General features: G+C 35.4%; 1 protein-coding gene across 1 annotated transcript in view; it reads left to right on the top strand.

The window, feature by feature from the left end:
* KCNH5 (potassium voltage-gated channel subfamily H member 5) overlaps window positions 1–16779 on the top strand; it is a 251229-nt gene that overhangs the window by 29358 nt on the left and 205092 nt on the right. Inside the window, exons 3-5 of the mRNA XM_016141793.2 lie at window positions 306–412; window positions 4482–4610; window positions 11702–11817. Of these exons, the coding sequence (XP_015997279.1) occupies window positions 306–412; window positions 4482–4610; window positions 11702–11817 (352 nt within the window). The remainder of the gene's footprint in view (window positions 1–305; window positions 413–4481; window positions 4611–11701; window positions 11818–16779) is intronic.

The following is a 16779-nucleotide window of genomic DNA, read 5'->3' as shown; positions in this document are numbered from 1 at the left end:
AGTTGGTTTTGCTGGGAAACTGGCATTATTTAACTAAACCATGGTAATTGAAATCTGTGCATATATGAATTGTGTACAGTGCGGATTACTTCTTTCTTTTCTGTTTGAAATAACTTGTAAGGCTAGCTTTTAGCAAGAAGTTTAATAATCATGATTAAAAGATGATTTACATATTTTAGTTCATTTTGTGGGAGCAACATTATATTTGTAACTAAATTTGAATAATTAATCAACAAAGACTACTGTATGATTTTATGTAGCATTTGAAAAGCAACACAAAACCAAAATGGATTTTTTCCCCCCAGTTTTATGTATGGAGAATTGACTGACAAGAAGACCATTGAGAAAGTCAGGCAGACTTTTGACAACTACGAGTCAAACTGCTTTGAAGTTCTTCTGTATAAGAAAAACAGTAAGTAAATCATCAGTAAGATGTGTCAACTCTTTATTAATGTTATGCTGTAGCAGTGGTAGTTGAGATATAGTGTAGAGAGACTATAAAACTTTGTTGCTTCTCTTGGCAGGGACAGCGGATGCTAGTAAAATTAGATAGCAAGATTAATAAATCATTCAGACTATGAAAAGCAACCTTTTGAGAAATGGAAGAAAAACGTGGTACATTTTAAATGTGATTTTTTTTTCTTTATCATGTGGCAAAATATGTAGTGAATACTCATGGTAAACATTCTGTAGTTATATGACCAAATAAAAATGACAAAGAAATTCATTTACTTCTTACGCTTAAAGGAAAAGGTGATTGGTATTACTGGGTATGTGTGATTACCTTTATATATATATATATATATATATATATATATATATATATATATATATATATATATATATATATACACACACACACACACATAGATAACATGTGAATATAAGGTATCTACTTGAGGCGAATCTTTACCAATATAGCCTTTAGCTGGACTCAGAGCTAACCAATGGAAGTAGTCATTACTCTTAGAACAGGCCATTAACATCTGATAATGGCCTGTTGTGAGCTGTTGTCTAGGATGAGATTTATGAGTGGACAACTGTCCATTACATAATCACATAAGACCTCATGGTATGGACTCTCCACTAGTGTTTGGAGGAAGAAACCAAACAAACAGAAAACAAGCTAGTACACCACCAGCCAATATTCCTTTCTAATTTGTTCTCTTGCTATAGTTACTTACCTTTATTTCTTTTTGCTGCTTTCCCAAAATGACCTTCCGTTTTTTTTTTTTTTTTTTAAATGAACAGCCACTTCACGAGATGGATTCATTTATTTAAAGTGTTAATGGTAAATGATAGCAAAGCCATTTATTTTTAGTGGAAGTTGATGGCTACAAAATTTTTCTCCAGTTTGGAACAAATTCTGGCTTTAATGGGAAGCACTTTTTCTATGTTCACTGCCTGTTGGATCTTGTGGAACATCATTTATTCTCTCCATTTTACTTTAAACATTGTCCCTTGTGGAATATTGGGAATTGAACTTAGGTTTTTCTTTTAATTAATAGAAATGGTAACAACCATAGTTATCGCTCCACAGTGGTGTTCTTGGTCATGGCAACATGTCTTTCATGGTTTTACCAAAGGGAAGTCTTAGCATCTTATCTTTTATTTTAGAATTTAGGCCGAAGAAGTATATCTCTTTGAAGTCATAGCCAAATGTCTTTTGGCTTGTCATCTAGAAAACGATCCACTCTGAATGATAGGCTCTGCCTCTGTAAGAGAGAAGTCAGGCTTTAGATGCTTTCTGGGTCCTTTTCATCAGGTCCAGATACATATTGATAATTTTTAGTGGGCTTTTATGTCAAACTCCTGTTCATTTTCTTATAGTATTGTTATCTCTTGAATGACTTAGACATATGTCCTAAGTCTAGCAAATAATTTAAGAATGTTTCATATTACTAAGGTCATTTCACTCTGACATTTAAGCTGAATTAGTAAATCTTTGCCTGATTTTAAAGCATCAAAGCCAAGTCTACAGTTTCTGAGTTTCTCAAAAATAGTCTAGTGGAAATTCTGTTCATTTATATCCTTTAAATCATGTCAGCAATAACTCGAATTTTACATTTACAGAAGTCTCCTTCCAAGGTGGTTTAGATATTGTGCTTTATTTTAATGGATGAAATGACAGACCTTTGTTCAGACCTGTCTGGTTCCTTTCAGATAAGTATCAATATATGTGTAGATGTCTGCTTAGAGCTTATAGGAGATACAGCCCATAGCACTATAGATCGAAACTCTCATCTCCTTTGTGTAGTATCTGAATTGAGTTATTTTTTCTTTAATATGAAGGATAGATATTATCGAAGTTCTAGTCTTAAAAAAAGCTGTAAAAAATCTCGTAAATAAATGAAGACTTTGAACATCAATTGAAAAGAGTGTATTCTTGCAACTTTTTTCAATGTTAAATAGGAAAATTAACATATCTGTAGAAAACCGTTTTGGGAATGCTTGAATGCCAGCTCCTTCCAATACTTTCATTAAATGATTCGGTTAAATACCATTTTGCAAATGGGGAGATTGAGGTATATCCTATTTAACATGTGTCACAATTGACATTTCGGTTTGCAACTTCTAATCTTTAGGCCTATTGCTTTGGTTAGCAGGGGGCTGTTTCTACTGCTGAGAAAGAAACAGTGGCTCAGAAATGATGATTGAAAATGGCTCTTTCTGTCTACACAAAGGGCACTGCCTTGAATTTCTAGCAGCTACAGGCCTCTCTGCCTAACTCTCCCAGACTTACCATCCCAGTGGACCCCAAATCCAGAATATGTAGGTTTCACCAGCCACTCAGCTAGTACTCAGCCTGCTTGGGGAAGTCTGACCCTGTGGTTCAACTTGACAAAAGTACACCATGATATCTGAAAGCAATTTGAAAAAAACAGTCCTGACTCTATGCCAAAATTTGAAATGTTGCTGTTTTCATAGAAAGATACGAGCTGTAGCATCATCTCTTTTTGCTCAGATTTCTAACAGACCTTGGAAGACAACTTATGTTTAATGCCCTTTTCTCTTAGTTTATGAACCTCCTGCCTCGAGCTCACTATGAGGGAACAGCCATAGGCCATGTATCTGCTAGCATCTGGGTCTGGTGATTTGTAAAACTGTGCACATCACTCACAGTGTCTGGACACACTGTAAAATAAGAAGCAGAAAACAAAGAACGAGACTCTCTGGAAGATGGTGTAATTGCTTCTGAGGTCCCTGTCTCATCCTGTAATCATTTCAGAAAGGACCATGTCCTTTCATAGGCCTCCTGGGGCTGTAAAGAACTGAATATTGTCAGAACTGAATATTCCCATAGAAATCTCCTCTCTTTAATTCTCTAACTTCTTGAACCCAGTAGTTTAGACACCTCATCTTGTATAAATGGCAAATTCCCTTTTTTACTGACATTATTATGTGGCTTTTTTTTTTTTTTTGGCCACGCGTATGGAAGTGCTTCTTATTCGTTTTTAATTAAAAGCCACTAATAGGCTATCAGCTCTCACCGAGAGTCTATTACTAGTTGCACATTTAACTACCCAAACCCCAAACTTCACAAAAGACTTTATATCCTTAACATAGACTCTTGGGAAGGCTTTACTGCACTGTGGCATAGAACCAATATGATGGAAAATGTGTCTTTTTGATTCTGATGGAACATTTCTTCACTGTTTTATTGTTTAGTGGATAATTACTCCTTTGAAGCCATTTCTCTTGTTTTCAAATATTTATTTGACATGATGCCAGTTCCTGATTTGTCTAAAACCTAAGCCTTGAACCCTTTGAAACTGTCTGTCTTCTGGAGTCTACAAGGACTACTTAGGAACCTAGTGACAGAGTCCAGCCTGATGCTTTGAGTGAGGGAAGTAGGAAGCAATGCTGGGGACATTTTATTCTTAACATCTCCGTAAAGGCTTCAGATAGACCTCTGTGTACATCAGGCTTTGTATTACATCTTCTCTCTCTGATGTGGCATGTAGTCAAAGCCATAGAGCTATCTTATAAATCTATCTGAGAGCATTTCAAATGTTCTTCCTAGAGGAACACTTCCCAGAACAACAGATATTACTTTTGGAGTCAATTGGAAATACTTCTCAAAGTGACAAGAAGAAGCATGCAGGAGTGGCCACACTTGGAGAGACTACCAAAAGGAAGCTCGTGAGAGCAGCAGGGGTGTAGGGCTCCAGAACTAAGGTGATGCTGGCTTTACTTAAGTAGTGAGACTGCCTTGGTGCTCCTGCATTATGAAATGACACCCTGTGCTTTACCTTCAGATTTTGATATTTTGGGTTGAAAAATATGTTTATTAATTTTTGAGCAATTGATAGTTGATATAAAATTAAAGGATTTTTGAAGAATTCTTTTTAGCAATTAAAATGTTGTCGTTTTGGTGCTGATTCTTGGTATAGCAGTTGGCAGCTGAGGGAAGAGGGCAAGCAGGAGACCAAGTCATTGCTGTGGCTGTGTCATACCCTTGTCCTTTCTTTCTCTCATAGGAACCCCTGTTTGGTTTTATATGCAAATTGCACCAATAAGAAATGAGCATGAAAAGGTGGTCTTGTTCCTATGCACGTTCAAGGATATCACGTTGTTCAAGCAGCCAATAGAGGATGATTCAACAAAAGGTAATTTTCAAAGGAGTTACTACACTTAAGAATTAGGCTGCCACTTAAATTTTATCATCATCATCATCATCATCATCATCATCATCATCATCATCATCATTATCATCATTATCATCATCATCGTTTTACCAAAATCTGTTGCTTAAGCTGGAAAACAAGATTGTATTATCTGGCCCTTCTTTTGCTTCACGTTCATACTAGTAAATATCCAAATCAGTTTAATTCAATCATATTGTTTGAATGGAAATAGAAAATTGAAATAATAATTGCTAAACTTATAATAAGAGAAATCAAGGAAAGACATAAGACATTTCATAGAACATTATTTATTTAGAATCAATATAATGGAAATTTTAACAACATAACATAGTGAGTTTTAGAAACAAAAAGTATGACAATTTGTGGGTTGGTTTGGGTGAAGTCATATTAGAACACAGTTGATTGAATTTTGCTAAATTGATTAGAGTTCGATTAATTGACTTTGTCAGGTTACCGTTCACCTTTTATTTCTTTGGCTGTTGTAGTCTCTTTGGTAGATTATGTAAAGAACAAGTTTGTAATCAAGAGAGTATCTGAAAAATGAAAACATTCTAATTGGAGTCTTACTGACTATGCTATTCAGAGACACTGCTATAGAAAACGTTAGTCAGTGGCATGTACTTTTACTGTCATTTTATTCTCTCCAGTTATATTTAAATTAGATATTGGCATCATATGAATGAAAATTTCAAACACCCTTAAAAATTTTTATGAAACATTATTTTTAATAATCTTTTAGAAGACTGAAAATGAAATGTCTTCCTTTATGCATTTGGCAAAAATTGCCTTGTCTTACCTGTTTTTAAACAACTGGCATAAAAACTTTAATATTTTCAATTGTAATTATAATTGTAGAAAAAATTACATTTATTCTCAGCATATGAAATCACATATGTATTAATATTACCCATTCAGTTTCTGGTTAGCATCAAACTGCAAGAAAAAATTTTACATTTTGTAAACCATTTGAAGTATAATATAGAACAATTCATTTGTATTTCTGGAAATGTGTTTATTAAATAACTTTCTTGATAATTGAATAAAGTATTCATTCACTTTTGGACCCATCTTACCTGTTTCTCTACCTTTACTCATAGAGCCAGTATCTAGAAAGTTTAGAATAGTCTTCTAATTAATGCTCTTTTGTTTGTTTTAAAATTGAAGGTGCTCCAGCCAATAGCAGCAGAATATATAATCTTCTCAAGCTTAATGGAATGAACATTCATTAGATAGATCACATTCTGGCCATAAAACACACTTTGACAAATTTAAAAGAATAGAAATCTTATAAAGTATGTTCTTAGAAAACAGTAGAATTAAACTAGAAATCAGTTACAGAAAGATAGCTAGAAAATTCCCAAATTTTTGGAAATGAACACTTTCCTCAATAGCCATGGATCAAAGAAGAAGCCTAACGGTAAATTAGAAAAATATTTTGAAGTAAATCAGAATACAAACACAACTTATCAAATATGTAGGATGCAGCAAAAGCACTGCTTAGAGGAAAATTTATAACACTAAATGCATATATTAGAAAAGAGGGAAGATATAAAACTAATAGCCTAAGCTTCTACCTTATGAAAGTAGCCAAAGAAGAACAAACTGAAGACAAGAAATAAATCTTAAAGCAGAAATCAATGAAATAGAAAACAGAAAAGCATTAGAGAGAATCACTACAACCTAAAGCTGATTCTTTGAAAAAATTATTACAGTCAATAAACCTCTAGCAAGGCTAACCAAGAAAAATAGAGAAGTTACAAATTACCAATTCAGACATTAAGAAAGGCCATCACAACCCATCCGATGGACATTAAAGCATTGTAAAGGAATACTTTGAATAGCTCTATAGCCACCAAACAGATAGCTTAGTTAAAATGGGTCAATTCATTAAAAACATAAACTACCAGAACTCACACTAGGGAAAATAGATAACCTGAATCATCTAATAGCTGTTAAATAAATTCAATTAATTAATAAATTTCCCAAACAAGAAAACCCCATGTACAGATAGTTTCATTGGCAAATTCACACTCTCTTCCAGAAAACAGAAATAGAGAGAACTCTTCCCATTCTTTGAGGCTAACACTACCTTGAGACTAAAACCAGACAAAGATTTTGTAAGAAAGAAAAATTACAGACCTGTATTTCTCATGAATATAAAAATCTTCCACAAAATAGAATCTAGCAGTGTTTTAAAAGAATTACTCACAATGACCAAGTGGGATTTACTCCACATATGTAAAGCTGGTTCCAAATTTAAAAATCAGCCGTAATTTACCATATCAACAGACTAAGGAAGAAACATAATATGATCATATCAATTTGCATAGAAGCATTTGACAAAACCCAACAGCCATTTGTGATAAAAACTCTTAGTGTAGGAAGAATGGAGGAGAACTTCCCCAACTTGATAAACAACATCTATGAAAAACCTACAATTAACAGCTAATGATATCTTTAAGTGATGTATTTTTAAATAAAAGACAAATGATTGGTATATGATTTGTGACCTAACATATTCTTGCCTTCACACATGAATGGGAACCAGACTGGGTAAAAGGCTTTTATGTCACAGTCTTGTCTCTAAAAATATGTGTATGTATATGCATATGCGTGTGTGTGTGTGTGTGTGTGTGTGTGTGTGTGTGTGTGTGTGTGTATTATTTATATTTATATTTTTTTGGTGAATATTTTCTCTCATTTACTTTAAGTGATTTCAGGACACAGCTAAAGTTGACCAGGAAGATTACAGGACTTTCTTACAGTTTTGACCCACTGAACATTAATGGTGGTATCTGTAACTATGTAGCCTATTTATGGAAAAAAAAAGTTAGCAGCATTTACATGAGGTTGGGGAAGGGGTGCTAATGTTAAGGGTGGACTTTTATTTCTCAAATTAATACCTCTCTATTTATCTGCCTCCACCTCCATCTCTGCATCCTCACATCAGAATCACAGAGTCCTTTGCCAGGCAAAATCTCTTCAATGCACAAACATTCTTATAAAAAAAAAAAAGTGATGTTTGAATAAACTTCAGAATACTCAGACCACTTGATTTTTGAACTATGTGCTTAATAGACATGCAAATTAGAATTTATAGGGAAAATCAGACCCCATTGTGAAAAGCCTTAAACTCTCTCTTTCTAATGCTAGAATATGTAGAGGGAGATGTTATTTTAAAATGGACATTTTTGTTGAGACACTTCCACACCTTTCAAGTTCATAACAGATTCCTAGAAGAGTATTGCACTATGTAACTATTGAATGGTGTGTATGAGCTACTGTCTATTATTTATGTGAGCTGTAAATTTCATATGAAAAATTCAATAGAAATAAAATATTTATGCCATTAAGTAATCAATCATCCTACTATTGCTATGAAAATAGCAGTATAGGAAAGTGCATTTTGGTACCTTGGCAAAAAATGTATCATTAAATTTTTTTAAAGTTTGTAAAGAGGACCATGAAACTTTTGGGAAATAGCAGATGAAATTTTGTGGTAACACAATAATATCAAAATGATTTGGGTCTAAAGCCTTTAACTTAGAGACAGTAGATTTACTTTTCATTCCATTCCGCCTTGGGTTACTTAACCAGAATTACTTAAATGAGCCTTTTCATGACTCTTCTAGGAATATTTTGTTCTCCTTGTGTATTTAATCCATTTTTTCAACCAGAAGTGTAGATCGACCATACAGTATGGTGGTACAGGCAGTATTTTTGGTCCTAGAGACACAAAGTTCCTTGCCTCACATCCTAATATGGACAGACAAACAAATAAGTATAAAGTGGAAGTTTTCTTCTGATTGCTTTTATTTTCTCAGTAATATAAGAATCATGGTTATCAACTGAGAGTAAGGATGGTGAAGGAGGAGAGGAAGTGTTGAAGATGGGAGGAGAGGAGAGCAGGTATGAAATGGTAACCTAAGAGAATGGAGAAGTGATTGGACAAGAGAAAAATTCAGCAGATTTTCCTAGCAACACTAAGGTCTGCTTGAGGCCAGTGGTCATGAGCTTTACTAGCATCTATGAGCATGATTATTTGTTTTACCACCCATGGTTAGTCAGAGGTATATAGATGTAGATGTAGGTGAAGAGTTGGATGTAACCAGAGTTGGAATTTGGTTAGGTATGATGAGAAGAATCAGGGAGCTCAAGGATCAGGGAGGAGGATCAGAAGGATCAGGGAGTTGAAGATGGTTGTGAGAGAGTATTTTAAAGTGTTTGAAAGATTTTGAAAAATATTTAGGAAATGAAAGTTCTGCTTAAGTATAGGAAATAGTGTTTTAAGATGCAGAATGGACAAGTGAATCCACAAACTGGCAAGCCAGAATGTCACTTTTAATTCCAGAGCAAGGACATTTTACCTTCTTAATGTGAAAAGGGGTCAGTGATTGGAACAAGGGCTCACGTCCTTTGAGAATTTGCCAAAATCGGTTGGAATTGACATCAATCTCCTATTTCTATTGGTATTTTTACTGTGAAACTCAGACACATGGTTGAAAGACTTGAGTAAATTGGCTAATTCTGAATTTTATTTCTAAATCATATCTGTGAGAGCAACTATAATGCGAAGACAGCCAAGCAATATGAGTGCAAATCTTCCTCAAAATGAATCCTATGATCACCAAAACTTCATTCTAGATTGATTTTTGCCTTTCAAAATTAATGGTGCTGAATGATGTCAATAATACCTTTGATTTATACCATGATGAATGGTAGCAAAAGCCAACAAGAGGAAGGAAACCAGTTTTGATCAAGTAGTTAATATGTATCAGGTACTTTATATTCTTTATTTCTCATTCTTATAATTCTGAAAATTAGTGTTATTATCTCCATGTTACTGTTGAAGAGCCTGAAATGTGAAGTCTGACTGATTTCCAATCTCATTTTCTCTGTTGCACTATATTGCCTTGTCCTTTCAAATAGAAGCTTATTGTTGGGGATTGATGTGGCTCTCTATTTCCCCTACATTTTTCCCTGCTCTCCTTTTTTTTTTTTTTATTCCCTGAAAAAATGAAGCGCGGGTCGAGAATACCCTAGTTGTGACGGAATTGTGCAGTTCAGAATTTATTGATAATAATTCAAGGCAAAGTGTTTTTGTTATTGTTTGTTCCTGGTATGGAGGTTTTGGAACTGTTGCTTAGATAATTAGTCAATGGTACCCGATACATTATTTATAATAATACTAAAGGGAAAAATTACAGCCAGGAAATCCATTCTGTTGATTATCCACGTGTGTTCTAAAAGAGGTGGCCCGAATCTCTGCCCATTTATATTGTACAGTTTTTTTTCAAACAGATTCCAAAACTGCCAAGACACTTACAGTGTGAAATATCCTGTGCCAAATAGTTATGGCATCTTTGTGCCAATAATTGAGACAAAAAATTGCTGTAGAATGAAACTAACAGCAAAAATAGCAACCATCCTCTGTGGGAAGCCAATGGTTATCTTTAGAGAGGAAACAACAGATGAAATATGAGTAATTATACTATGTAGTCTCTTTGGCCAAGAGTATATTGTTTACCTAAGCTTTTTTTCTTATGGATTAGAATCTTGTATTACAGTCTAGTAGATTGATTTAACTGCTTTTGTGACTTCCTTTTATTTTTAAGATTAAGCAGTCCATGACAAAGAGGTTAATTGCAACCCAATAGAGCTAAACTAATGTTTTATTAAGAAGGAGTTGGCATTCTGAGCTTTTAGGAGAACAAATGTTCTCATAATACCATGAACAATGTATAGAGCAAGTATTAGGCTCTTCATATTCATCCATCTGTTCACATTACCCCATATCGACCACATTTAAGTAACATCAGCAAACTGTGCTGAATAATCAGTCACACCAGTTAGCTCTCTGTAAAGGTGAGATCAGTAAATTTATCTCTGGGAGAAGTTAGAACTGCTGATATGTTTTTTTCTCTGACCTAGACATTGTGGCTGCTCAACTTTTTCAAAGTTTGTCTGCATGGTGGGGGTTGTTAACAGATCAAATGAACTAAGTTTTTAAATAACAGGCAATTTTAGATGTGTCCACTAACAAAGAGGTATGGGCCTAAGCAAATTCACTGTGGCCTTGTTAATGATAGTGAAAAATCTGCAAACTACTTAAATGTCCATGAACAGGACATCAGAAAAGAGCAAATGCCTAATTCCCTGAGATAATAGAGATGTAGGCAAGAATCAGTGTCATGTGGGTGGATGTGGATGTCAAGGGAACAGAAGGGAAATTGAAGGCTATTGTGTTTCTTATAGCTTTTATTTCTTTAATAACATATCTGATAAGAAAATCTGCTGAAATTTATGAGAGAAGGGACAGTATAGGGGTCTTGAGAAAAATTCTGTTGAGAACTGAGAACTACAAGAAAGCCCTACACGTAGGAAATGAGAGAACACATGCCATTTGATGGTTTGTATTCTTCTATGTGTCATTGAACTTATTCTTTCAATATATCTCTATTTTTTTTTCAAAATATATTCGGGATGAACCTTATTTCATACAGGGAATAAAAATTGGCTGGTCTTTTAATCCAACACTCAGTGTACTAAGGGATGCAGCATCACCTGTCTTAGAAATATGAAATTTCAGTAAGTATAAGACTGACTTGGAAGTTTTTTTAAAAAATCAGTGCAATTCTAATATTCAACTAATGTAAGAAAGAGAAGTGATCACCAGGAAACATTCAATATATCTGTTGCCAACATAGGTACTGTCACCTAGAAACATCCTTACCACTTTTATCTAGCAAAGCAAAATCAAACCTACACAATGCAAGGAGGAGCACAGAATTTTGTGGATAGCTAGCTACATTGGCTACTGGGATTATATAATATATTTGAGCAAAACAGAAAGGTTACACATAAAAATTACTCATTATTTTATAGCCACTTGAAATGTAAGATGTCTATGTAGAAGTAAATGCTTTAGATTGATACTTTTCATTAGTTCTGGTTGTTATGCCATTTCTGAGATCATTTGAATATTAACAAGAATGTTGGGTTCCATATTCATTATGTGTGAAAAACTGAGACTTTCTTTCCTTGTTTTTAAGGTTGGACAAAGTTTGCCAGATTGACACGGGCTTTGACAAATAGTCGAAGTGTTTTGCAGCAGCTCACACCAATGAATAAAACAGAGGTGGTCCACAAACATTCAAGATTAGCTGAAGTAAGTGTGAGACTAACTTCACCTTTCGAGTTGGTGGTGGTGGTCCATTTTTCCCCTCAGCTAATTAAATATAGATATTTCTGGTTATTATTGTATAAATCCTTATCTGATAATTTATTTTCCATTGTATAATTATGATAATTTCAAATATTTCTTTTTGTTTCCTTCTTTTGAAATTGGAGAGTAGTTCATGACATCCTAGGTGATGTCTGTGCTGTGTGAGGTTTCCTTTGAGCAAATGAGATAGGGAGTTCACTCTCATCCATTTGTGTAAGCAGCGCACACATATTGAGGGTTTGCACTGTGCTTGGTACTCTCCAAAGGATGTAAAGATGAATAAACAATGGGCTCTATCATCAAAGAGCTAAAAATCCAGAGGAAATCGATAACAGAATGTGGTAATTATTGTGACAGGGTGCAGTGGGAGCAGCGCCAGGCACATTTACCCAAACTTAGAGTTCTGGGGAGGACTACCGAGTGAGACGATATCTGAGCTGAGAGAATCCTGAAGAAAAAAATAGAAGAGGCAGGTAAAAATGAGATGAAAGTTATTTCTACCAGGGAGGCCAGCATATGCAAAGATTCAGAGATGAGATAGTATGGTGATTTGAGTGTGACTTCAATGTGGGTGAAGTCAGGTGGGAAAGGAAAAGTTGAGATGGTTGGTTATAGTGAAACAGTGGTGGTTGGTATCTTGCATGCCAGGGAATGACGTGATCACATGTGTGCTTCAGGAAAACCTCTTAAAGGGAGCTTGGTCCCAATGGTTTCCTTTGTAATTCAGTATTTTTATTGAATTAATTTAAAAACATTATTCTTAGAAGGGGTCAATAGATTTCAACACGATTGCCCAAAGAGATCCATGGCACAAAAATGGTTAAGAACCCCTGCTTGACCTAGTGGCTCTGTATTGAATGGGTAGTTAGGGAAACCAGTTAAGAGGTTCTAGTAGTAATCCAGCTAGGATAATCATGGCCTTAAGCAAGAGAACAGGTAGTCATGGTGGGCAGATTGCAGACCCAGCAAGATTAGAGTCAACACATTTACTGATAGATTCGAATTGAGTGTGAAATAAAGGGATGAGTCAAGGACAGCTCTGTGTTTTTGGCATGGACAACTGTGTAAATAGCGAGTGCTATTGGTTAATAGAGTGGCCAACATAGAAGAGGAAGAGAAGTTTGCAGGCAATGATAACACATCCAGTTTTGGACATATTAAGTTTGAAGTACCTGACAGGAACTCCTAGTGGAAATGCCTAAAAGACAGTGGGATCGATGTGTCTGGTCCCAGAAGGACACCTGGGTGTGAGTTGCAGGCCTTGGTGTCGTCTTCGCAGATATGGCTGTTCAAGCCATAGGACCAGACGATGTTATCAGTCAGTGCACTGAATCCGGAGAGAAAAGCAATGAGGACAGAACTCTGAGGCTGCCAGAAGCCTTGCTGTTCATGGGTCTTCTATAATCATCATTTGTCTTACTGATTTGAAAGATGCGTAAAGCTAATCAGGGTACCGAAACTATGCGGAGCACTTAGTGAACACTCACAAAGTATTCTGAGGTGAATTACCAAGGAAGGGAAAGGTCAAATTAAATGTGTTCTTCAGTTTACTTTGCTGGGGAAAAGTGAGTTGAAGCACTTCAGAGTAACTTTCTTAACTAGTTGCAGATCTTAGTTCGGTTTGGAGAGGATTAGAAAATAAAGCGTTTCCTGAATTTGGAGGGTTCTGCAGTTTTTCTTGGATCATAGCTAACAGGGGGACTTGAATTACTTTCTGCTCTAAATAGCCCTGTTAGCTTCAGGAGATATTAATACTTTGATGTGCCGGCATGTTTTTAAAAACCTAAATAAGACGCCAGCGTAACTAAATATTAACTAATAATAATAATAACGTTTTTAAAAATATGCAAAAGATTTAAATCAGAAAATTGGACACGATTTCCTTTTTCAGTATGCTTCTTATCAAGTACTACTTGATTTGGAAGCGACTTTCTTTTCTGCCGAGAATTGGCTGTTTCTTTCTACAAATCAAACCAAAGCAGTATCCCCCACCTTTTTGGCACCAGGGACTGGTGCTCCTATGAGAATTTAATGCCTAATGATCTGAGGTGGAGCTAAGGTGGTGATGCTAGTGCTGGGGAGTGACTGCAAAAACAGATGGAGCTTCCCTCGCTCACCTGCCACTCACCTCCTTGCCATGTGGCCCAGTTCCTAACAGGCCATGGACTGGTACCAGTTTGCAGCCCAGAGGCTGGTGACCCCTGAGCTACAGTGTAAGAGCTCATTTCTGTGACTGCTGACTTTTATAGCCATATTCCCCCTGAGCTTAACTACACCCTATTCAGAGCTTTCCTTTTCTTTAACACAATTGGACATGAACAAGAGGAAAGGGACCATAAAGTGGAACATTTTCTACCTAAACATCCCAAATCACTCATAATTGGTTTTTTCCCTCTACATCAAGTATGTAGAAAGTTTCTTTTCCTTGACAGCTTATCATTTTCACTTTTATTTTTGCGGAACTTTCATTCTTATTTCTTCCCACCTAAATTTTTTTCTTTGCCCTTTTTTTTGATTACCATTACTTTCTTATCATTCATCCCTAATTCACCGCCTGATTCAGACACAAAACTGCTTTCTGTCAGGTCTTAGGCTGATTTCAAAGAACACGCAGAAATAAGGTTTCCAGTAGATTTAATCTGCATGTGCTTTTAGCTGACCTAGAAGCAGCACCAGTGTAGCACAAGGATATCGTTTTTTTCGATTGTGCTTAGAGTCCAATGAGCTCAACTCAAGTATTTGGATTTGCTGTTGAATGTTAGGCTCTTTTCTTTTTCTGAGAAATATAAATTTTATCTCAATTCCACTGGGATCCCTAAATTTGGAGCTGATCCCCAGTTTCAAAGATCCTGGTCTCCGCGTAGGCAATTCACCGGTTTTCCACATGCACTGATATCCTGCTGATCGGTTTCAGCTTCTCACTTTTATGCTGGGTGGAGATAAACGTACTCACCATGGTCAAGTCCATGGTCCTGACTCCAATAGATTCAGTGCTCTCAGATATTCAGAGAGAAAGAATGTGTCTTTACTGGGCTCCAGTTACATTAGAAACTGTTATTTCACCCCACCCCTTCCATCTAAGGCTTACTGCCTGTGAAAGTACAAATGAAATAATGAAAATGAGGTTGTTACCTACTGCTTTATAAAAGAGCCCCAGTGAGGAAGCTAAGATTAAAATAGTGATCTGCATGTGAGGAAGATCAAAGTTTAAGCAGGAGTCCCTTTTTCTGTTGTTGTCATTCTCCTCTCTCCTCTTCCTGTTCCTCCTCCTTTTCCTCTTGTAGTATTTTTGGATCACTTTATATATGCAAGTCACTTTCTGAAGAATTGGATTCTGAATGTCTAAAGAAATATAGGATAAGGATTTTTTCCTTGGAGTGTACATTATAATCACCTGAAAAGATTTTGAATATAGAAATTCTCTGAGAACCCACACAAGATGAATTTTATTATTTTCTGGGATGGGGTTTAGGTATGAGTATACTGTGTGTGTGTTTTTTTTTTTTTAACTTCTTTAGATAATTCTCGTTTGTAGCCAGACTTAAGAAATATTGAACTTAGGAGTGATTCCATTCTATCTCTAGAGGAGACATCTTACATTATTCCAGGATGTTGAGCAGGGTGGTTTTGTTTGTTAACACAGTGTACAGGGGGCCCACAACACATGATACTTGAATTTCTATTAATAGTATAAGGAAGAAATGAACTTTTAGGTAAAAAGTTGAATATATAATATTTATTTATTTTTAAGACAATGCACTTGTAAAATATAATTTTTATTTTATTTTATTTTTATGGAAGAAAGGATTCAGGAAGGCAAAAATGCCTACGGTCCCTGAGGGTCATAATGCACCTTGGCAATGAGTTTATTTTCTAAGTCTGATTTCCTTGTGCTCAAACTATAGACTGTAAACATAGATGGGAAAGTATTAATGCTGAATATGAGGGAAATTTTCATGTTTAACACAGTGAAATTGGAATGGATAGATCAGTTTTCAAAAAGCGAAAGCAAGCCATGATTATATATGATGCTATATACGTAACACTCCAATCTCAACATGAAGCTTACATTCTTGGTAGTATAATTTGCTGCTAAGTAATTTAAGACCTTATGGAAAAATATGGTTAGGCACCACTGATAGAGTAAATACATAAAAAAAATTATAAGTAGTTCTCATAACCCCTAAACTTGAAACAATAATTATAATATCAACTAAAGAATATACCAGTGATATTTTTCACATTTGAAATATAGTAATAATGGGTACTAAGTACTTAATTTTCAGTTATGTAAATTCTGTGTATGACAGAAACTTTTCAGGATAACTCCCTCCCAAGTTTCAGAAAAGCTAGTATATTTGTTTCGCTTTGTGGCATATGAATTACATGCTAACAGGCATTTTTGTTTATATCTATTCTTACATTCGGATGTTTGGTGCATTATGATTTTATGGTTTGAACTTTTCGACTCTTACCTCCTGGGTCCCATTAGTCCTAGGTACACTGAATAATTGATGCATAAGATGGAAAAATGCTGAAAACATTATTTATCAAAGCACCATTTGCAAACTCCTTCAAACATAGGTTTACTCAGCCTTAGCATCATCGATGGCATGGAACAGAAGCTCTCTCACCTGCTCCTTCAGCATCTTTTCACAATTTCCAGGTTCCAAGTTCTGGAAGGCAGTGCTAAATCCTGCATTTGTCACCTGTGCCACGGGCTGTCCAGACCTCTACTCTTGCTCTGTCACCTGCTTTTTCTCTTTGTCTCTTAAGGTAGACCTAGTTAGAGTAGTCAAGGTTTGTATAACCTTGCACTAAAATTTTCCATTTGTCAAAAAGATATGGAGAAGCAAACCTGAGTATTTAGCTTTTTTTTTTTTTTCCCCTAAAGGGAAAATGCAT

The sequence above is a fragment of the Rousettus aegyptiacus genome, unplaced genomic scaffold (assembly GCF_014176215.1).
Source record: "Rousettus aegyptiacus isolate mRouAeg1 unplaced genomic scaffold, mRouAeg1.p scaffold_m13_p_3, whole genome shotgun sequence".
NCBI classification, from domain to species: Eukaryota; Metazoa; Chordata; class Mammalia; order Chiroptera; family Pteropodidae; genus Rousettus; species Rousettus aegyptiacus.
The sequence above is the reverse complement of the archived record's forward strand: the minus strand, read 5'-3'. Positions and strand labels throughout refer to the sequence as shown.